Source organism: Mixophyes fleayi, chromosome 2, assembly GCF_038048845.1.
Source record: "Mixophyes fleayi isolate aMixFle1 chromosome 2, aMixFle1.hap1, whole genome shotgun sequence".
NCBI classification, from domain to species: Eukaryota; Metazoa; Chordata; class Amphibia; order Anura; family Limnodynastidae; genus Mixophyes; species Mixophyes fleayi.
Genome location: NC_134403.1, coordinates 63797159 through 63822651, shown reverse-complemented (window position 1 = coordinate 63822651; position 25493 = coordinate 63797159). Strand labels below are relative to the sequence as shown.

At 36.4% G+C, this 25493-nt stretch overlaps 1 protein-coding gene across 1 annotated transcript; it reads left to right on the top strand.

Annotated features, from left to right (window-relative positions):
- The first annotated feature begins 162 nt into the window (after positions 1–162).
- LOC142141044 (aquaporin-5-like) lies at positions 163–7346 on the top strand. Its single transcript, XM_075199130.1, has 4 exons — positions 163–603; positions 1756–1917; positions 3818–3898; positions 5206–7346. The coding sequence occupies exons 1-4, from the start codon at positions 241–243 to the stop codon at positions 5422–5424; spliced, it is 825 nt and encodes a 274-aa protein (XP_075055231.1). The 5' UTR covers positions 163–240; the 3' UTR covers positions 5425–7346.
- The last annotated feature ends 18147 nt before the right edge of the window (positions 7347–25493 follow it).

Here is a 25493-nt window from a genome sequence, read left to right as displayed (position 1 = left end):
CAGGTGTCCTTTGAGAAAATGAGAACTTTCTATTTTATCATTAGGGAAGGTCTGAATTCCTCTGAGCTGGAAACTTTTACGGATCTGTCTTGTTTGTTGGGTACAACCCTTTCTGGAATGGTTCCCTGCTTCTCCTGCAGATATATATATGCCACTGAAATGTCTCCTTAGTAAACAGTAGAGAGATCCAGACAAAGAGCAAAACATTCTTGTCCGGCTTATTTCTCTGCTCACAGCACAATGAGGAATGAAATCTGCTCCTTAGCGTTTGTCCGGGCAGTGTTTTCAGAATTTCTGGCCACTTTATTATTTGTCTTTTTGGGGTGTGGGTCAGCCCTCAACTGGCCATCAGCTCTTCCAAGTGTCCTACAGATCTCTATAGCTTTTGGCCTTGCCATTGGCACCTTAGTACAAACTTTTGGACATGTGAGCGGGGCCCATATAAACCCAGCAGTCACTGTAGCTTTCTTGCTGGGGTCCCAAATTTCTGTTTTACGTGCACTATTTTATATAGTAGCCCAGCTTGTTGGAGCAATTGCAGGAGCTGGTATTTTGCATGCAGTGGCTCCAGCTGATATTCGTGGAAACTTGGCCATTAATTCGGTATGTACACATACAAACACTATTTATTTATATATATATATATATATATATATATATATATATATATATATATATATATACATATATACTCTACAATTTTATATTTACTGATTTGCACCAAGCTTTATTATGCCTTTATATTTATTTCAACTGCTATATCAATAGACCTGTGCCTTTATTTACTTGTATCAGTTTTATCTCTCTATCACCTTGTTAGAATCCTATTTTTAATGTATGACAATCTGTTTGCATTTACATTGCAAATAAACAAGCTTAATAGGTTTAAGAACTAGAACTGTTTGAAATAATCTCTATAAAATATCAAATTAATACATGTACAGTGCATGAATAATGCATTTTATATACCAAATGAATGCAAATATTTGAATACACGGCTGGAATATGATGTATGCTGGAATGTGATATATATTTCATGTTTAATATGTATCACTAATTCACTGCAATATAATACTGCAATAATACAGAGTGATGTTAAAGGAACAGTATCATCTAAAATTGAGAGGACTTTATATGACAAGTAGATTTTATATCGAAATTCTTTTATTATCTGCATAATATTTACTATAAGAAATCATTTGTTTTTATTCCATCTTCATGTCAATGTGCTTGTAAGGCTTGTTTCAAACTAATTAAAACAGCTGCTTTTTTCTTTAGGTAAGAAAAACAGTGTTATTTCTATTCGTATGGGATTATTATACTGTACTTTACTATATAATTGATATTTGCACTATTAGCACGGTCATAAACACAAAGAAGTTAACTGTCTATATAGCGGTCACTATATATAATAGGGGTCAGGACTCTAGTTTCAAAGAAGAATCTCTACAAATGTTGAGAGTGAAAACTGATTGATCAGAAGATATCACATTTATAATAGTTTATTTTCTTCACTCTTTCAGTTTATGTATGGGAGGGAGAGTTACTAATTAGTGTTATCTAGTTCAATCTGAAAGATAATTGCAGTGTGTTATATGAAGAGTCAATTACAGATAAATATAGTTTACTTCTCTAATAGTGTGTTGCAAGAATTCATTCTTCTCAGCAAGATAAAGTGTATGTTATGAATTCTACTGGCAGTGTGGATGCACAGCATGAAGAGAGTTTACTGACTGATACTTGTCTCACTTGCAGGTGACGGCTGTTAGTCCAGGCTTGGCCCTTGTGGTGGAAATTTTGCTAACGTTTCAGCTTGTTCTCTGTATCTTTGCATCCACGGACAGCAAAAGGAGTGACAACGTTGGATCGCCAGCTCTGTCCATTGGTCTTTCTGTGACTTTGGGACACCTTTTGGGGGTAAGATTATATTATATTGTATTATAGTGAAATATATTTGTTTTGAAAACAGCAAAGATGAGTACTCTTACTGTGTAAGTGTTCATTTAATACTTCATCTATTTAACATAAAGAATGCCTGGATTAGTGTCCCAAATGTAAATAGAATACACATTGCTCTAGCAACAACATCTAGGGGTATATTTACTAAGCTGCGGGTTTGAAAAGTGGAGATGTTGCCTATAGCAACTAATCAGATTCTAGCTGTCATTTTGTAGAATGTGCTAAATAAATGATAACTAGAATCTGATTGGTTGTTATAGGCAACATCTCCACTCTTTCAAACCCTCAGTTTAGTAGATCTAGCCCCAAGACTTTTCCCAGGTACTATAACACTATATATTGCATATTGAGATTCCACTGGGCACAGACATAGAACAGCAGCACTAGATACGGAAGTAGGGGGTACAGTATTCTTTATAATACAAATGTTTGACTACTGAATCCTGCAGTGATGACATCAAGACTCACCAATTATAAGCGATGACACATAATACATAAAATAGCATAACATATATTATTTTATAGTATAATTATTTATTTATTTTTAAAAAATCTAAAAATAAATGATATATTTCTATATGAAGTGCGCATTTTCTGCATAGTTCCTGTACATTATTCAAGCAGAATAAGGAATTTACATGCATGAGATAAAGCACAACATTACGGAGTATGTCTTTTTACTGTGACCACATCTGTCTAAGCAACAGATCATTAAATCGTTGGTATTACTGTAACAAGAATAAAATTACAGATTATATTTATTTAATATTTCAGCATATGAAAATAAAAATTTTACACAATGGTACAGCAGGTTGTTTTTTTATATTACTTGGATAACATGTTGGCTCAGGCTCATCACTCAAGTTTGATTTCCACGGGGAGCAGAATGTCTTCTTCTATATATCTCATTTTACTGTAGTTCATTTCTCCTTTTAACCTCAGAATAATGTAACTTGCTCATCCTGATTAGCCCATCACTTAATAATTTTATGATAGCGTATAATTTGGTGAAATTTTACGTAGCACACAGTAGAATAAGTAAAAGGTGAACAGATATAACATATATAACATACAAGTACCAAACCACTCAAAACAACAACAGAGGGATCTGATTTTGAGAGTCTACAATCTAGACATACACTCTATACACTCTGCAATAAATTATACCTGGGCAAACTTGTTGAATTAGCCATAACATAGACCACTTGGTCGAGATTACTAAGACAATTTATATTCTCTCTCTCCTTTTTTTTGGGGGGGGGTACGGAGTGGATTCTCTGCCATTGTTACATCCCAGGTGAAACTAAATCAATATGTCTGTCATAAATGTATATAAATACTGATTATTTTCTTGGTCCAATTAAAGGATGCATTGCTTGAGATACTTAAGTGCTGGATTTTGTATTAAACAACAGCTGCTGTGCTAGAAAAAATGGGTCTGATTCATCTAGGCACGCATACTGAGCAAAACGCACATAAATCAGCTGTGCGTACTCCCGAATTCAACAAGGAACAGATCTGAAAACACGTGCCCTGATTAATTCAGGTGTTGGTCTCCGCTGCTCTACTACAGAAGGCACTGCAATGCAATGCCTATGGGGAATATAAATTTGCAAAATAGAACACAGAAAAAAATAATAATAATATAATATAAGCATTAATGACAAAACAGTTTAAAACAGATTTTTTTTTTCTATTTTATTAAGATGATCTTAATGTCTATTGAGAATAAAATATTTTTTTTACAGTTGCTCGTGATTGCAAACACATGTTATAGCATGTATACAAGACTGACATCACTAGTACTCAGGACTTAGAGTATACCAGCTTATTAAATATAATATATTTTTACATACAGATTTATTTTGATGGATGCTCCATGAACCCTGCTCGATCCCTCGGCCCTGCAGCCATTGTTGGAATCTTTACACATCAATGGGTAAGTTTGTTGCTCAATCCATTGTAGTTTCTGTTTCTTATGGTTGTGTACAGGGAGGGTATATTTATAACACATCAGGAAATTGCATTGAAATACTGTAGCATAGGGATGACCAATACATAGAAACCATTATGGTCTAGCAATCAAACCAAGATTTTGGCCTTCTTTGAAACTAAGGCTGTGGTTCAAACCACAGCTGATTAAATTGAGAAACAGTAACATTCAAATGAGAACTCATTCACAATATGCCTTTTGTCTGACTGATGTCACATGTTCTTAGTGAAATCTGTGTAGGTGACTGGTACACTTTAATACAAAAAGGCATTCCCAATTCATAGCATCAGTTTAAATTGCTGCATCATTAAATGTATTTATGAAACATCAAATAATTATAACTGTGCCATACAATTGGGCAGACATGTAACAATTAATTGCTAACGTAATTCTATTGATTATATGTGTCATAAATTGTAACTATAGCTACAGAACCTACGTCTGATATGTTAGTGCGTATGTTATGACAGTGTGATTCTATTGGCTTTCAAAGCTGTTCATGTGACCTCCTAGGCAGCGAACCAGTAACCCCAGATGTTCAGGCATAAATTATCCCTTTGCTTATACACCTAAATATATACTCGCCCTTAGTAAAATAATAATTGTCTTAAAATTGTAATTAATACCATTGTTAAGATGATTTATACCTACAGCAAAGCTTTATGAATTTGGTAACAATTTTTTTTCTGCAATTAACAGTTGACAATTAGCAAATGACTGTTAAACATTAAATATGGGAGTGAGTAAAAACAGGGTGAGGGTTATGTTAGCTCCTACAGAGTCTGTAGTGGTAGCTATTACAAGATGGCCGCTTACCTCATCACTGACGGTCTCAGCGCTGCTTTCAGCCGCAATCACATATCCTTAAAAAATGTTCTCTCCTCAGGAGACTTTAATTAAGGGCTTTGTACAATCCCTCCTGCAACATTAGCTAAATACATGGCTTCATCTTTGTTGTGACCAAGGACTCTATTTACCAGTTGTTTACAGTAGTTTCTTGCCCTTGGACTTCAAACGGCTCAGATTTGCATTGGATACATTTATATCCAGTGTCTTTTGTGTCATATCCAAGGGCAGCAAAAATTATTACCTCCACCTAGTTGCTGTGAGAATTTCGGTGGATACAAAAAAAAAGTGTTTGGTAAAATTGCAAAAGGGATTATGCTAATCAATAAATAAATGTGATATCAATCATCAATGAATAAAAGGAATTGCCACATACAATAAAATAACTCTTTGATGTAATTCTCCAGGTGTTTTGGATTGGTCCCCTTGCTGGTGGAATTTTGGCCTCACTCATATATAACTTTGTCCTGTTTCCACACCACAAGAGTATATCTGACAGGGTTGCAGTCCTGTTGGGTAGATATGAACCAGAGGAGGAATCATGGGAAAATAAGCAGGAAAACAAAAGGCAATCTGTGGAGTTGTACTCTGCTCACCCGCTGCCCAAGAGTACAGAGAAATTCTAAGCCTGACGGACTGTATGCCAAATACATTTATTTTTACCTTTCGTTCTGCTTAATCTGGGGCTTTCAGCAAGTGCAGTTTAAGTGCACATAATTCTGTTTTGTAGATTCTCTTCAAATGTAATCCATTGTAAATATTCTTTTGGTTTGTAGTGCTTTAAAGCATTATTTTATATAATACCGTTATCGTGTTCATTAATCTCCAAGGCTCAGAAGCTTGTAAACCAAACACAATCCGTCAAATTCCATTTTATGGGTTGTATTGTACGCAGAGTCAATGCCATTTACTCACTCTGGTTATACATTAATCAATCATGGCAATAATTCTACTGTCAGAATAATATTTTCTTCTAGAGCCCTGGATATTCTAGCTTATACAACGAACTCAGAAACGCGGGTTGACTATACAAATAAATCCACATTAAATGCATGTGTATATAATATGACAGTTTCTATGCCTAAACAATAATATATGTCAGTATATTTTGTTATCTTTATTTACTGTGTGATCATTGTGTACAATAATAGAAATGCAGAGCTTTTCGGAAATAATGAAGTAGAGTGTCATTGCTAATACCTTAATTACAATTGCACACACAATGCATTGAGCTTTAGATGATTTACAATTCTCATTATCCTGCGCCCCTACATATGGTATAAAAATGTTATTTGGGAATTCAGAAATTGACTTTAGAACATAGTGTTGTGTCTTAGTTAATAAAGTTCAGCAGGGATTCTAATTTTTTAACTATGAGTGTTGGCCCTGTAAAAATAAATGTAGAAAATTCTGGATATCTTTGCTGCAAAACTGTCCAGAAAACAGATTTTTAAATGGCGCTGCCTTCATTTTATCTGCCTAGCTAAGAACTATGCATTGGATACTGTATCTACACAACAGATCTATTGTCATACCTAAAGGCAATAAAATAAAGAAATTTGCCTCTACAATACAATTCTCTAGAGGTGGACTTTCCTATTAAAATGTAAAAAATAACATGTTGAAAATTGAAGTATGCCTATGTTGAAAGTACAGGTTTTTTTTTTTAAAGACTGAAAGGTCTGCACCACATTTATACTCCGAGAGTGAAGAATAACCTATTATTTAAAACTTTTGTACAGCTGGTTATGCTTTCCTGTGTTTTCCCTGCCATATCTTATTCTACTCTATATATCTTAATGCTGGTCTTAGCGACCACTATATAATTCTGGGCAGATCTTATGCTCAACAGCAGACAGTCCATGAGGACTCCTATATATACTGCCATGAGCAAAGGTGGAACTAGTGAGCTGTGGGACCCGCTGCAGGGAGGCATGAACTAGGGCCCCCGATCCACTGCATCTGCCATGCAGTGGGCCCCATTACCTCCATGGGCCCCGGTGCACTGCACCTGCCGTACCAATGGTAGTTTCGCAACTGGCCATGAGATGTGTCTGATTTGTGGCGCATTCACTCCATAGTGAACATACCAATACAGCATGCCCACCGCTGATGGGAGCAACCCAACATTGGCTACCACAGGGTAAACATGATGCATGTCAAATATGTCTCTGCAATAGTACATCAGTAAATCATAATCTGCCTAGTTGTAGGTAGTTTATATGCTATTTATAATGCTGGAATTTCTTATGCCTTTTGTCTGCTTTTATATTCATGCATACTTTTCTGAGCATTGCTTTCAATCTTCTGTATTTTTGTAGAGATGATCAGTTTTACATTTTGTTCTACTTTTCTGAACATTCTTTATGTTGTTCTAATATTTGTACAACTTAATTTAATGTTATGTTTGTGTATTTATAAAATAATATTCTTAAGTATTTCAATGGCTAATGATTTTCTTTACAAAACATGATCGAGAGATAGTGAAAGTAAGATTGTTATCTGTGTTCTGAATGACAAGTAAAGGCTTACGTCTTTATAGAAACTATTTGATTGTTTGTGTCTGTGTGCTTTACTAATGTAAACAACCACCTATCATGCTTGTCTGCTTTGTTTGCCAATAGATTAAAATTAAAACATGCTAAATGAAAACATTACTGAACCAAAAAAATGTATCTGACTGTAAGAACACTGATTGTAACATAACATAACATAACAAAAGAACAACAGTATTGCTGGTTCAGGATGGTGTCATACAGGCGTCTTTTTATAAACTAGCTCTTTTAGAGGGCTCATGCCTAATTTTATATCAATTTTATGCATACTTGCCAACTCTCCCGGAATGTCCGGGAGACTCCCGAAATTCGGTTCAGTCTCCTCGTTGGCATTTCTCCCGCATCCTGGATTTCACCGAGAATCACGTCAAATGACGCGATTCTCGGTGATTGACGCCATTTTGGAGGGTGGGAGGGGGCGGGACGAGGCCAATCGCGTCATTTTGGCCCCGGCCTCCGCGCCGTAAATTATGTTTTCGCGCGGGGGGGGGGGGGGCGGGACCAAAATGACACTCTCCCGTGAGTTGGCAAGTATGATTTTATGTCATGGAGAAATGTGCAGCTCTTTTGTAATCACACAGTTTAGAATAACCACTTAAAATTTTCTATGGGGAAAAGTCTGCTCAAACATACTGTATTTCAATTATAGAGTTGTTTGTCCAAAATGATGTTGTCAGCGTTTTACAAACTGGTTGGCCGATTAAGAGTCAGTTTTGGAGGTCTGGGAAGTAGCATTGTGCAGGGGGTGTTTACTGTGCTGTATAAGTTATATGCAAATTACAAAATATACAGTACAAATCCATTGCAACAATTGCCTATTTTTAAAATAAGTGATATGTCAATAGGTTTAAATAGTCTGTTGTAGTATATATTGCAGCTAACTGGGCAATTTATCCAGTCCAATCACTGGCATGAGATATGGGACAAAGTTTCTCAGAAAAATGGCTTCAACCAGTAAGTAACTAATTAGTGTTTTGGGATGCAAATAGAGCTGTTGAGTTTCTGACAGGAAGCAGCCACTTATTATGCTCCCCTGATTTATTTGTTAATACATTCAATTTAATAATGCCTCATAGTGGAAATAACTGAACCAGAAGAACTAACTCAGCATAACAAATGACTGTAAATATACATCATGTGGCTTATGTAGGGGTGGACAGATTTGCACTCAGAATGCACAAGGAAAAATATGTAAGTAAGCAAAGCATATTTATGTGCATATCTTCAATCTTCATCTGGTGTTTGTCAGATGGACCTAAGCCCAATTCTACATATAGGGCCTGAGCCATTAAGGAGAGCAAAGCATAAAAAATGAGTAACTTTGCACCTGGGCAAAACCATGTTGCATTGGAGGAGGAGGTAAATTTAAAATGTGGGGACAGATTTATAGTTGGGATAGGATATGTCCTAAACCAACTTAAAATTTCAATGTAAATATAAAGCTATCAAGTATTTGTGTGCTGGATGAAATAGCAGCCAGTATTTAACTTATGTGCAAAATAATAACCTAATTTGCACCCGTTGCATTGTAACATGGTTTGTCCCGCAGAACATTTACTCCTTTTTTTACCTTATATTCCTTGACTCAGGCCCTGTAATACCACTATTTTTACTGTTGTGGATATTATGTTGTATAGGAATAAGGTAGCGCTACAATAATAGTGTGTATGACTTGAGTACCGCGACTACATCATTAACAACTAATACTTAAAATATATATATATTAAAATGAGTGAGCCACACTCTTAAAAAATTGCTGCTTTCTGCTCTAAGAAGAACCACACAAATATCCTCATAGAAACATGTATCTAAAAAATATATATATATATATATATATATATATATATATATATATATTAGCATTGGAAACTCTTTATATATTTTTTAAACAATTAATACTTGTAAACACACTTTTTCTCGTTGTGTATTAATACATTATTTAGTATTATTTGTGTACTGCAACTGCACAATTAATACCTAGCACTGTAATCATACTGTGTATGTAAGTATTAAAATCCATTTTATTAAGTGAAATAAAAACAGAGGTTGATAGCACCGTGTTTCTAGGGAAAGAAAGCACTCCACAAACTGATACTAATTTATTTCAAGCTTTAGTAATGATTACAAAAAAATCTTAAGCAAAACTGGAGGATCCTAAAAATGGACCCAGTATTTGGCCCTTTACTCTCTGATAACCCCAGATTTATTTATTCTAAATATTGACAACTTAAATATTACAATTGCACCTAGTCCTTTGAAGGACTGCCAGCTGGTCTACCTGTTGGAGATGATGGAGCACAACACACTCATATAGTAATACAAATTAATTTTCAGTAAATGGTAATATTTTAATGCAATCAAACTATGTATATAATTACTTACCTGCCTGTGATACTGTCAATATGTGGTCTAGAACATCAAAAGAAAAAGTATATGACGTTTTAGGAAAAAATACCTCTCGTTACAATAAGCTAAGATGGTTTACAAAACCTATTATGAGAAGGGCAACAAAGCAGACCTATTACTAGCTTCAAAAGTATGTGTCCACTCGCAACCTCCTAGCAGAGCCTTGATGTACAACCCTCAGAAGATAAGATTTGAGTTCCAAATTTATTACCTTCAACTGTAGAACTTTCCACAGCCTCAAACTGCCTTAGCAAAGGAGACTCGTAAACAACTAGATTATTTTCTGAAGGAGGCAAACCTACCTCAACTCACTACTGAGGCTGCATACTAACTTAATGATGATATCACTGCCAAACAAACATCCCAGATCATAGAAGCTCAAAAATTTGGCCAATTCCCAGGACCAGATGGGCTCTCGCTCGCTTATTACAAGAAATTTGTAAACTTCCTTGTCCCTCACTTGTACACCCTTTTCATCTCTGTCCTGGGTAGAGACCTTTGTTTTGGTTTATAGGATAGAATCTCAGTGATACACAAGGTTGAGCAAGTCGCTACACCATATGCTTATTAAATAATGACATTAAGCTAAGATCCTCACAAACAGTCTGAAATTAGTATTATCAGCCCTTATTCATTATGACCAGATGTGCTTTATCCTGAGCACACAGACATAGGACAACATGAGGAGACCCATTTATCTGATCCACACCTTAAACACTTGTACCTTGAATGCTGAGATGGCTTTCAACAGGATTTTATCACAATTCATTATCAAAACCCTGCTGCATTTTGGCCTGTCTGTAAGTTTTCTCACAGGACTCAAGGCCCTCTACACTTACCCTTCCACTATAGTCATGATCAATGATGACCCTTCAGACTCTGTCACTATAAAAAAAAATTACCGGACAGGGATGCCCATTGTCACCCTAATATTTGCTTTAGTTATTGAACCTTTTGCGACATCCATAAGGTTTTTATCCAGACATACAAAATGTGTAGGTAGGGAACCTGGAATGTAAGATATCAATCTTTGCTGATAATGTCCTATTAACCCTACAACAACCTAACATATGCCTTCCTGAACTCTTCAAAGTCATGGAACTCTACAGCAAACATTGAGGCTATAAAATACATTTTTGTATTCAGAGACGATGCTACTGAACATCGGCTCCCATGAGTGACAGAACCTCACCTCTCACTTTGACTTTAACTGGCAAAAAAAGAAGATCAAATATCTTGGGTCTACATTATACACTTCTACAAGTATCTGTTCTCTGAAAACTTCCCATCTCTCCTCTCTAGGATTAAATCTGATCTCCAGATGATCCTGGGGATGTTTCCTTATCTTGTAGCTGGTCAGAATCATTACAATTATAATGGATATCCTCCCAAATCTCCTCTACCTTTTCCAAACTCTTCTGATCAAAGTCCCTTTTTTAGAATTTAGAATGTAGAACTACACAACAATGCTTCTTCCAATTCATTTCCCATTTCACATCTCCCAAATTATTTTTATTTGTGTTTTTCTGTGAGTATTTTAACTTAAATTGCTACTTTGAGGAGGTCAAAGTGGAAATTGTAAAAAGTACATTTTCCAGTTGTGCTATTTTGTTAAATGACTCTGTAGGTAATCTGTTCCTAAGAGTTTGCTGATTGATGAAGATATTCAAAAGCTCAAGTGTTTAGTTTGATAAGTGATGGACGCTGTATAAACCTCTTAGCTGCATAAGAAAATCTCTCAAAAAAAGTAGCATGTACTTGCTATAAGTTATTGCAAAAGCAAATACCACTAATTATATTACAACAGAAATGTTTGAATGTTTGAAGTTTTAGAATCGTGATTGCTGTATCCCAGATGGGTGTAAATAGTCTAACTTTTAGTTGTAGTATATACAGCTCTCCCATACAAACAACTTAAAATATAGGTAAAAATTGGTATACTAATGAGGGCCGCTAAAAGTAGGATACAAAAAATTGAAGTTGCTCAATCAATTTAGCAAGCTTTAAAAGGGGAGGGGTTATCTTGAAATAAACACAGAACCAATTTCCCCAGCACACTCTTGACAGCCAATAAAATTAGTTTTACATGTTCGCCTATATATATGATAAGTCATCCACATTGTCACTGAGGTTCTGCTAACAGTATGGTCCCCCATATCAGGTCATATATTTTGTGTTTGTAAATTGAGAGTAAACTTGCCAGTTGGCTATTAAAAGGAAGGTGTCATGCTATGGAATTAATACACTTGATTGCACTTTTGTTATGACAATATAACATGGCAGCAACCAAGTCTATAATTGAAAAAAACTACAACAATATACATTTTCCATCCATTTTTTTAAACGCCAATAATTCTAATAAGCAATTTTTATGAATAATTATAATGTGATATTATTTGTTATAAATCCAGACTGGTTCTGTTTGCTTACTGCTTTTATCTGTGATAGTTGTACATTGTCATATGCACTTTTGACATTAAAAAAAAGTCCTTTATTGCTGAAAATTGGCTCTTACAGTTATTACATTAGAGATGAAAGAATAGACTTCAGAAAGTGGGACTCTGTTTCCTGGAAGAGTGTCTATAATGTGCATAATGGAAACTTCAGCTTCAAACACACATCTCACTGGTCATGATTAGGGTCATTGTTACAGGCTTATAATATGTTACATTTTGAAGTCAAGGAGCCGCACACACACTTGTCACAAAGTAAAACACAGTAGACAGGGTGCTGATTGGAATGCAGGTGCCCACAGAGAGACTTTATTACAATACAGTGCTCTTATGGGTCACCTGTGACACACTTTACAATGTACAGATAGTATCCATGTCCTTTATAAAAATGAACTGGATGACAACATTTATCAGTCTAAAAACTCACGTTGTCCAGTCATTCCTTTTCACTGTCAACAATAATTATCTACAGATCTGCAAAACATTGCCCTGTCTTAATACCCCATGACAGATACATATTGCAGCTTGGAAATCTACAAAATTTAGCAGTTTATCCCCAGCAAAATATTTTACAATGAGAAACAAAACAGGCAGCTTGTCGTTTCATTGTACACTTGAGAAAGTAAATCATCGTTTTTGGTACAAATACCACTGGCATTGACAGCAGCCTACTGGGCATAATAAAATGCCACTGGCCGCTAGCATTTTAATAGGCTTAGAGGGCTGCAAATAATGCAAAAACTAAATGACAAATAATCAGGCCAAAGGACTTTGTCTGTTTTACCTTTTATTGTGTCATTACGTTTTTGTAGCACTAGTCAACTGTCTATCACTCTGCACCATTATCATTTTAATTCTTTTATCCAAAAAGGACTCACAGGCCTTGTGTTTCCAAGGAAGCAGGGTGTTTAGATTTAAATGTTTAGCCCTTAAATCCCAAACAGATAAACATATACTCAAATTTAAACCTGCTCCAAGCAATTTTTAACATTATCAACCCTTAGTTATCCAGCAAGACTATTCTGGTCATGCACAGCAATATGCTAAGGTAAATTAAAAGTATATACATTTTGCCTAATTAAACTATATTATACAATCATCATTACCCTGTCTCACCCATGTATTTTCCACTGTCCAATACACACATATGGCTTGTGTTTGCGATAAAAAAAGAATACAGTTTTTTGTACATCCATGCCTAAGGCAAACCTAAAGTGTTTTGGTCAATGGAGACCTGGCCTAATTCTTCCAATCCAAAAATATAGTACAGAGGACTGTTTGAAGAAGAAAATAAATGGTTGAGATCCCCAATGGTCACTGAACCTATCATTGACTTTAATTCTCAAGGAGATCTTGACCCTTTGGTTTTAGGTCTTGAATCTAGAATTTTTTTATCATAATAAACTTTCATCTCTTGGGTTTTGTTATAAATTCTTTACAATTCTGACTATAGTGAGAACAATCCTAAAACAGGACATGGACATGGTTTGCTGGTAGGGCAAATATCCATCCACAAGCCCTGTGATCTCAAGGGGAAGGCATGACTACCAAGATATTGCTAACACCTCTTTATTATGGTCTATGGGCAGAATGTCTATATACAGTACTGTGCAAAAGTTTTAGGCAGGTGTGGAAAAAATGCTGTAAGAATGCTTTCAAAAATAAAAGTGGTAATAGTTTATTTTTATCAATTAACAAAATGCAAATTAATTGAACAGAAGAGAAATATAGATCAAATCAATATTTGTTGTGACCACCCTTGGCCTCCCAAAAAGCATCAATGCATCAATTCTTCTAGGTACACTTGCACACAGTTTTGAAAGGAACTCGGTAGGAAGGTTGTTAAAAACATCTTGGAGAAATAACCACAGATCTTCTGTGGATGTAGGCTTGCTCAAATCCTTCTGTCTCTTCCCAGACAGACTTGATGATGTTGAGATCGGGGTTCTGTGAGGGCCATATCATTACTTCCAGGGCTCCTTGTTTTTATTTACGCTGATGATAGTTCTTAATGGCATTGGCTGTATGTTTTGGGTCCTTGTCCTGCTGCAGAATAAATTGGGAGCCAATCAGACTGCATGCTGATGGTATCGCATGATGGATTATTGGTAAAATCTGGAATGCTGAAGTGTTCTGCAAAGACCATTTGTCAGAGAAACTGAGATCAAAACGTGAGTATGAATTATGAACTGAGATTTGAGGTAATTTAAAGCAGATATAGCAATTCAGGTGTAGTAGATCTGACTTCCAGGAGATCAATGTTGCAGAACTCCCCAATGTTTAGAAATAGCTAACCTAGGCTTAAAAATAAATAATGAAAACGTATTACATACAGGAGACAATTTACAATGATTTATTGAGGTTTCCCAATGAAATTAGGTTTGTAACTTAAAATGGCATCTACTAAAACCCTAAGATACTGTAATGTGTCTACTTATCAAATGACAACCCATTTAAAGTATTAAATATCAGGTGATGACCCACAGATCTTAATCTGATCGAGGTTCCAAAAAACAACTTTGTGATTTATTTAAGAGCATTTCACAAGCCAAAAGCTATGACTGGAAGTTACACATATTGCTGTAAAGGAATCACCCAAGCCCCCAAACAAAAACCCTTGTATTTACAGCATACTTGCCTACTCTCCTAGAATTCCCAGGCAGGAGGCTCAAGAATTTCGGGGAGTCTTCCCGGACTCCCGGAAGAGTAGGCAAAGCTCCCGCATTCGCCGAAATTCACGACATTGAATGGAGGGGTGGGGCTTAATTGCGTCATTAAGCCCCCCCCCCCCCCCCGCTATTCAATTCCGTGAATGTCGGCATTTCATAGTGGGGGCGGGGCTATGGTGACGCGACGATGTCACCAAGCCCCCTCCTACCACTTGTCACATGACTTCTCCCCCGGACCTCCCGGTGGAGAAATCTTAAAAGTTGGCAAGTATGATTTACAGAATAATGACATTGTCTGTATAAAGCATTAAAAAGTGTTAATAATTACATTCCATTGATGTTCAAACAATAAAGAAAACAGTAATGGTCCTAAAACGGAGCCTTACGGAACCCCATGCTGTACCAATTCAGAATGAGAGACGACATCAACATGCTTACCTCTTTGAAACCTATTTGTTAATCCATTATCCTTCCATTTGGCTCTGTAGGTATCTTTGTACTTGCAACGATGATTGCCTTTTGTCCATATGAGTGCACAACTACATAGGATATAAACAGAACATACTTTGACACTAGAGGTGATTCTCAATGTATTTCTTTCTGATATAGATATTTTTTATAAATAAATAAAAAATGAATCTTTCTTTTTTGTAACATGCAACATCCTGTGGGAATAAAAATGTATTGATTGATCCGGAGAATGCTAATTTGTAGTGACATGTCGTGCCTGAGTCATTAAGGAGAGCAAAGCAAAACAAAGGGGTAATTTTGCACCTGTGCAAAACCATGTTGGGGTAGGGCATGTCCTAGATCAACTTTACATTTCAGTGTAAATATAAAGTCATCCAGTATTTGTGTGCTACATGAAAAAACAGCCAGTATTTATCTTATGTGCAAAATAATAAACTAATTCTCACCCCATCATTGTAACATGGTTTGTCCAGGATCAAATGTACTCCTTTTTTTTACAAATTTTCAGGTAACTTGTAGTCTAAGTTAACACCACAAAAGCACTCTTACATTAATTAATTAAGTATTAAGTTTATTTCCTTTTGTTAAAACTTACATTTGAATTTTTTGAGAGACAAATTAAGAGCATCGATAATAGTTTTTCAATACTCCCACTGCCTGAGTCAAAAAGGGATTCATACTGAGAGAAATAAATATTCCTTGGCACATTGCATCACACAGCCTTCAGCAAAGTGCCTGTATTATCTTTGTGTTTACCAGTCTGTTAATAACAGCCATAATGGTAAATGTATCATCATTAGCCTGCTGGGCAAAGGAGAGAGTAATTACTGAGCACTAAACAAGTTCACATACACGTAATGCACTATAGCAAAATAACCTCTGTGTAAATGGACTGTTGTGAATAATTATGAACTTTTGAAAATAAATATGTCAATGAAGAGAGCTAAAGTAAGTGTTTTATTATGTCACGTCATGTAATGACCACAAATACCTTGAGTAATAGAGAGATTACAAAAAGAGTATTGACAATTCATAACAAGTGGATCTTCTTATTCAGTACTATGATGTTTCAGTATAACTGCTACATACACATCACTGTCTATTTATTTGGACCCCAAAAGGGTCATTTAGTGGCCACAAAACATGAAAAAACGCAGCATATTTAATTTTTTGCACCTATTTTATCACAAAGCATAATAGAAAGTATACCTACTTTCCTCTTTGGAAAGTACCCCTATGCAAGCACCCTCTTTGTAGGATTGTGAGCTAATATGAAATGCGTACGCTAACTAAAGTAATAAATGTCACTTTAAAGTCCTGTCTACTATCTCTTTTGGATCACCCCATTAATTAATTAAATAATTTCCCATTTTTTCCTTAAATATTGATAGTTTATGCTTTAAATAAATCATAAGAGTAATTACATGTTCCTGATTTGTAAATCTTTGTGTTAGTAACACATTGGTATTTGTGAATGTAAAGATACTAATAATCTGTTTGGCTGCTAAATTCAATATAGTGTCCATCCTTTATGGTTTGTGTATGTACATCCAATTGCATTATAATGTTAAGGCTCAGAATTTTGGAGACCTTTTTATTTTTTTTGCTATTTTTTCCTTGTAGTGAAACATTTTATATTTTTGTATTATGATTATTGTTACATAGTGTTTGATGCAAAATAAATACTTTTAATACTATGGTACTCTCCACTTTTTCAATGTGAATGATGTCAATATACTCTTCATTGTATGGGCCAGCAATGTGGTCAAGACCAAAACATTTTAAATGTTTAAAAAAAAAATTTGTGGGAAAAAGTCATCTACTACTATCTGTATAAACAGTAACATCTGATATCATTACTTATAGTCCTTGAGTTCTGATGTCATAACTTCAATGGTCATTGGGAAAAATTGTGTAGTAAAAGTAACATTCCACCTACTGTAAATTATTGGGGATATTGGAAATCACCGTTGATAGCTGAGAACTTGTATACAAACATTTGTCTTGCATTTGTGTCCTTGTATATGGCACGAACTCCTTGGTGACTGAGTTTAATTTTTGCAGACAACACAGATGGACCCTTGGACCTTGCATGTCTATTCTTCATCATCATCATCATCATTTATTTATATAGTGCCAGCATATTCCGTAGCACTTTAAAATTGGGAACTAACAGTAGTAAAGCAATACTGTCTAATATATACATATAGATAGGTAAGGAGGGCCTGCTTGCAAGCTTACAATCTATGGGACAATGGTTTGATACACAAGGGTAAGTGCGGCGGTAGAGTAGGAAGATAAGAAAAGTAGAAACTTCATCTTCATTTGTGGGATCAAATGAAGAGAGGGTGTCAGAGGGTGCTGGGAAGGAATTGAACTGATTGCTTGTCGAGGGAGATGATACCATTTCAAGTCTGATCTTATCAATCTTGTCCTTGAAATAGGAAGCAAGATCTTGGGCACTGATGGTAGTTAGATGATTTGGGGTGGGAGGATTGAGAAGAGATTTAAATGTGTTAAAAAGGCTCTATTTGAAAACTTGCTTTATACTTTACCCTAATATTACATTCTGGTAAAAGTGTTAGCAAAGGCCATTTAATTGAGGCAATTATAATTTTAGCAGTTGAAATGTGTGGATGACGGTGTTCATTCACGGTCAGGGCCACCGTTTCCTCTAGACAAACCTAAGCCATCGCCTGTGGCGCCACCGATTAGGAGGTGCCTAAAACACTAGTACGCGAGAGTGACCAAATCACAAAGGGGCATGGCCACATCTCCAGGATGTGCCTGACACTTCTGAAGGTCTAAGCCACCCGTTTCCCACCCTTCATTCCCAATTATTACCAATGGCAGGTGCGAGCAGGGGACGTACGTCCCAACATTCCGATCATCGGGGCAAAAGTGTTGACAGTCGGAATGCTGGGACAAAGCCCTCTGATCGGGACTGTCCTGCCTAAATTGGAACACTTGGGAGGGATGGTTTATTATAGTCATTTACAGTTTCTGTAACTTACCCATTACATATTACTGATTAGAGATAACATTTTTATTTACATTCACCCACACACTACATTGCTGTGAAAATATATTTTATTAAATAGATATGCACATGTATGCATGTAGGGTTTAAGTTTTAGGGCAATGTTCTAAAACATAGTAATAAGCATAGTGGATTCAATTCTATTCTAAATCTATTTAGCCATCTTACATAACTATTTCCCCTGTAAATCTCTATACAATGTATTTTGCTCAGTGTTTACCCATGCCCATTACATCAATAAAACATCCATCTATCCATATAATCACTCATTTATTCCAAATGATTCCATTGTCATATTGGCAAGTTACCTACTCTACATGCTTTATAATATCACAGCTGACAACAACTGGGACTGTATTGGTGGTAAAACTTGTTCTGTGAAATACACATATATAACGTTCTGCAAACATATAAAAGTTTAATTGCTTCTTCTCTTCTGATCTAAACCTGTCTTAGCATTTGATCACAAATCAGTGCTGGGGATTTATCAAAACCACTGCATGACGTGGAAGAAGTAGCAGCCTTAACATGAATAAAATAAAGGTACAAATTCACAGCATTTCTATTTATACTTCCTAAAATTTGAAAAGACTAAAGAGAGAAATATAATTTGGTATTTCAAGATATGATTTTCTTTGTTACTAGACGGATGTAACTTGCTAAACTTTCAGCTATATAAATTATCTTAAAACACAGCTGACAATCCACAGCTGTAAAGCACTAAACACATTTTCAAATATATTATGTTAAGATGTACAATACACAGATATAGCTTTCCATATAAGACTCACATGTCCAGTTACATAGATCAAAATCATATCTTTACCATTTAATAACAATTGTTGTAGCATGTGATATATTAACATTCTGGGAAACATGAGTTATCTGAGCTGCAGAGTATACAATAAAGCCTGCTGCATCTGCAACACAAATGTACACATATTGCAAAATCTCATATCATATCATAATATGGTATGTGATTTATATCATGGGTGTCTATATATTTGTGAACACTCAAATGTCCTGTTTCATAGTGATAAACTTTTAGTTTAGTCTTTATGATTCTTAAGTGATTAAGGGGCACATTTATCAACTACCGCAAAAAATGAAAAATAGTTTTCAATCCTTATCGCAATGATAAGGATTGAACTACTTCTCATATGTATTAAAAAATCTCTGTAACACTTAGCTTTACACTGGCTCTTCACTTGTGGTTTTTTGATTGCGATCTGGTTTCCTGCTTTGAATCACTGTGCGCATGCACCGATCGAAAAATTGGGCATGCGCACAGAGAACCCTACTGTGCATGGTGAAGAGCGAACCGTTGTCATGTGACAGGGAGGGATCACATGATCCCTCTGCACATGCTCTGTCCAGCTCTGCTCCGAAGAGAATTGAAAAGTAAAGAAAAGACCATTTCCGATGATGTACGCCAGCTTCAGCAACATAACAATTGACCCTAGTCTCTCTATGTCTGTCTGTTTGTGTGTATGTTAGGGAATTTAGACAGTAAGCTCCAATGGGGCAGGGACTGATGTGAATGAGTTCTCTGTACAGCGCTGCGGATACAGTGGCGCTATATAAATAAATGTTGATGATAACAAGCTTACGAAAAAATCTCTTTTTCGGAACTTGTTAGATTGCGGTAGGGAGCAGTCACTATACTATTTGATGGTGACTGCTTAGAAAAACGATACAGAATGCAAAGCAATATCCACGATATCTGCTGCGATGCAAAAATCATAAATTTCATGGATACTCCAAAGAGCGCCAGAATTGCAGTAAGTGTCCTTTAATTAGTGTATACTGTTTGATAAATAGGCCCCTAAGAGTGTACCATTTTATTGGATTGTTCTGTAGAGAAAGCTTATGTGTCCAAAAAGATATAAAAAAGCATTTAGCACTATAAGGATACAAAGTTGGTTTTTATGGTCTATATAGAGAACCTATGTGAGGCCACAGCTGGCATTGGTATGTTTTTTCAGTTTATTTGCTTATTTATAACCATTTTTCTTAAAAAATTTTAAATGTTATCTTGATAACATATAAACATCTTGGCTTGGGATGGAAACCTCAATCTCTGTGAAATCTGGAATAATGGCTATGTGTTATTTTTAAAACCAGCAACAGATTATATACTATTCCTGGGTGCAACTCAAGCCTGGTCTACCACCCAGGTAGTTTATAAATTGTAAAAGAGAATTTTCACATTAAAAAACTCAAATTGTTTTTTTTACGACATTCCACAAACACCGGAGTAAATGAATATTGAAAGCGGTGTATCCTTGTTGGTGTGTAACCTTAGAAGCAGGGCAAGCTCTGTCTTTTCAGCGCAGTAAAGCCCCTGTGGACTCCGAAGTTAAGGGAGTAGGCGCACGTGCCCAAGCCCCAAAAAATATATTTTTGCAATGAGCCACCCCGGTAAACATGGCGCCCTATTACCGTGCATCCCGGGCTTACCATGTTCTGCCAGCCTTGATTAGACAAGGCAAAATTGTGGAAATGTACAGTAGATGTGCTATGCAGTTTTATGATTAGTTGAAGACTCTGAACAGGATCGAGGGAAAGTCAGCCCCTTCCCCTTCTGTGGTGCCCCCTCTCCCCTTCTGGCCCCACCCTGCCCCCACTTCTTACGAACGATGGATAGATAGATCAGAGGCGGAACTAGCGAGCTGTGGGCGCCGCTGCAGGGAATCGGGGAGGAGGGAACTGGGGCCCAGAGTTCGCTAGTTCTCTGTGCAGCAGGCCCCATTATGTCCAGGGGCCCTGGTGCACTGCACCTACTGCACCAATGGTAGTTCTGCCACTGAGATAGATAGATAGATAGATAGATCTGTGATAGATAGATAGATAGATAGATAGATAGATAGATAGATAGATAGATAGTTCGATCTGTGATAGATAGATAAATAGATAGATAGATAGATAGATAGATAGAAAGATAGATAGATCTGTGATAGATAGATAGATAGATTGACAGATAGATAGATAGATAGATAGATAGATAGATAGATAGATATGAGATAGATAGATAGCTAGATAGATAGATAGATAGATAGATAGATAGATAGATAGATATGAGATAGATAGATAGATAGATAGATAGATAGATAGATAGATAGATAGATAGATATGAGATAGATAGATAGATAGATAGATAGATAGATAGATAGATAGATAGATTCACATGTACTTTTCTACCTGGCTTTTATAGCTTAAATGCATTATTATTATTATTATTATTATTATTATTATTATTATTATTATTATTATTATTATCTATTATTACAGTTGAGAAACCTCAGAGGAGCACACAGAGGAAGAAGCACAAGGGCATTTTTTGATCAAGGTCTGGAGGGCTGAGTGTGAAATGGATGCACAGTTTGTTATGGGGCTCTGGAAATATATCAATTTGCAACATGCTATGAATGTAATTGTGTCACATTTGTTATGTATCTGTGCCATCTGTACCTAAATGAGAACAGAGTGTGTTCCATGTGTTAAGACGATAAAATATCTGTCATTATTTATCTGGTTCAATGCAAGAGGAAAGGAAAAATAAAACTGTCCAGCTACGTTCCAGGACACTTTTCTCACCCAAAGCTAAGCTTGGGAAGCTCCTCTACATTATAACATTGTATATTCTCAATGAAGCAGTAATATAAATGTTTAATTACTGATTACCTGTTGACATAACAAGTTTAAGATTTATTTGCCATCTTTGGGAAAAGACAGGCAAAGTACGTAATGATGGACAAATGATGTAATATGTGTAATATAATTATACCCAGGAACTAACATGTAATTGTACTGATTTTATTGCAGCAGCCATAAATCAGAATAATTGACTGGTACAATTAGAAATGTCCGCAGTGAGGTAACGCGGTCACTGACACACAGGAGAGTGGTTATGGGTTGTTGAATGTTGTTTGTGACGTAATGAATCCATTCCAGTCTGTTGGTGCAGAAATACTCAGAAGAATATTTACAAATAGTGCTCAAAGGTGAAACTCTGCACTAAAACTATAGCAACCAATCAGACATTTGCTTTAATGTTATCAGCACTAGACAGATAAAAGCTAGTTGCTGATTTGCTTTGGTTTTAAGTTCTTCATCACTGAGCAATGTTAGCAAACAACCCTTTCTGTCCACTGTGTTATGTAATGTAACCCACTAATATGTTACTCTTTATTCTTAATACATTAGCTGAATAGGCCAATATCACCATAATGTAAAATACACTGACATGTAAAACTCCATAAAGAAGTTAATTTACCTTTACACTTTCCAAACCAGTACGTCTAGTTGTACACTGGAGGTTTTTCAGTCGATTATTTGGCCAATCACCCAATAAACGACCGCTCGGCCAAATATGGCGTTAGTGTGTATAATCACACGATGAACAACAGCCGTTCCAAAGTGCCGATTGTGGTTTCATTTGGTTGGTTGTACTGTTTAATAACACCTTCTGATCATGCAGTGTGTATACACTCACGATCATGATTTCCATAGAGTTTACATAGTCATTGGGCTAGATTTACTAAACTGCGGGTTTGAAAAAGTGGGGATGTTGCCTATAGCAACCAATGAGATTCTAGCTTTCATTTATTTAGTACATTCTACAAAATGACAGCTAGAATATGATTGGTTTCTATAGGCAACATCCCCACTTTTTCAAACCCGCAGCTTAGTAAATCTAGCCCATTGTCTTTTCAGCCGATGACGGCAATGAAGATGTCCCAGTGACTTAAATGTAGAGTGTGCTGTAGATGGAATAGTTTTTTCGTTCGTTCTGAGACTGAAAATTTTGTTTCAGAGTCACAGAAGCTAACGAAATTCGTTAGGACATGTGGATAGCTATAACAAGGTGGTTTAAATCAATGTGACATGAATGAATGAATGAATGAATGAATGAATATTATGCTGTCATTCTCTAAACAACTAGAGGACAGATGAAGAGCACAGATTTGAACGTAAATCGTACCAGTCTGTACGCATGAATCGCCCAAGCAATTGGACCATCAGCCCTTAGTAAAATCGTTAAAGATAACACGTCGATTGGAAATTTCTTCAGGGTGTATCTAGCCTAAGTAATCCTACACTGATGTCCTCTACCGACAATGTAACATATGTAGATATATATTAGCAGATGTATTTGGTCTGCTAATAGCAGATCTATGTGAACTTTCTTTGTGATACCGTACGCTTCTTCTGTATCTCTTCCATGAGGAGCCATTTACTGGAACATGGGAGAGATTGGAGAGGGATGGGAGGATTGTTCAGGGCCTCATTTACAAAGTGCTAAATGGCCAAGGTATATATTAGAAAACTTTGGTTAGTTGCAATGTGTAGCTCACTTTGCACAAGTGTACATAGATTACCACCAAGTGTATAGGTTTATGGAGCAGGATTGAGACATTTATGGAGGAGCAGAGCTTTGCACCGACCAATGGAGGGATTTGGGCAGAGATAGAGTGTTCCTTGCTAATCATGATCTCAGGTCATCCGTATTATGGAGCAGTGCAACTGTCAGATTTCATATTCTGTAGTGAAATAATTAAAAAGAGATACAGTAAAATAATCAAAGGCTAAAGTAACTTTTCGGATGCTATAGAAATTCCCAGCATTCCTCAGGTTTTGATAATAGCTAGAGAGCCACAGGTTCAGACAGATGTTAAATAATTTAAAAAAGCAGAATTAAAAAAAATCAGTGTTTGAATTTAGCATATCTAATTGCCATGTTAAGCATGAATGTTATAGGCATTTCAGAGGTGCCATTATCATTTTAAACGCTTTCAAAATGACACGTGGGTGACAAGAAATATAATTTGTCATTTTAATCTACTACTGAAGACGAGATGAATAATTTATTACTTTGATTTAACCCATTTACGAACGTTTTCCAGATCAGTTAATAAAAACCTTAAGTGTAAACTACAGATAAACAGTTAAGAACAAATATTTTTACATGGTGTGTATCTTATCTTTATACTTCGTGTTCAGCATGCATTGCTGTGCTCTGCAGGGCTGGTCTTAGGGGAGGACAAAGATGGCAAATACCTTGGTCCCCAAGTCCATGTACATATTGCAGAGGGACCTGCATAGTAAAAGGGGACCTTCTTCGGCAACGAGGGGGATTATATACATGTATATGTCATTTGTGTCATGTTGTTTATGTTACAGCAGCCATATATATTTAGGCAGTGGTAATAAATATCTTCTCCCTCCCCATTCCCCTATAATCATCATCATCATAATTATCATCATCATCATTTATTTATATAGCGCCACTAATTCCGCAGCGCTGTACAGAGAACTCACTCACATCAGTCCCTGACCCATTGCGGCTTACAGTCTAAATTCCCTAACATACACACACACAGACAGACAGACGCACAGAGTAGGGTCAATATGTTAGTAGCCAATTAACCTACCAGTATGTTTTTGGAATGTGAGAGGAAACCGGAGCACCCGGAGGAAACCCACGCAAACACAGGGAGAACATACAAACTCCTCACAGATAAGGCCATGGTGGGGAATCGAACTCATGACCCCAGTGCTGTGAGGCAGAAGTGCTAACCACTTGTTTTCTCTACTCTACACCTGGAAGAAAGTCACAAGGGGAGAACCCTTTATGCCTAACAGCTATCAGTTTTGAATGGCAAGATCACATGATTTTTAGTAAATTTACCCCTAAGTCACCTGACTGCAGGTAAATGTAGAATACACAGGTGAATCGGTCACCTGTGCCGGTTCTTCATGTTTGATCTGCTGTGGTGGAAAGCTAGTTGGAATGATGAACCCCTTAATCACTGTGTTGGGCGTGGGAAAGTTGGCAGAAGTACACAGTAATCTGACTGTTGTGCATGGAGCCAGAGATCTGTGAAATCTGACCATCCACAAATTGCATGCTGATCTGGTCTGTGCATGCGTGAATTACTTTACGGGCAGCACGGTGGCTCAGTGGTTAGCATTTCTGCCTCACAGCACTGGGGTCATGAGTTCAATCCCGACCATGGCCTTATCTGTGTGCTGTTTGTATGTTCTACTTGTGTTTGCATGGGTTTCCTCCGGGTGCCCCGGTTTCCTCCCACACTCCAA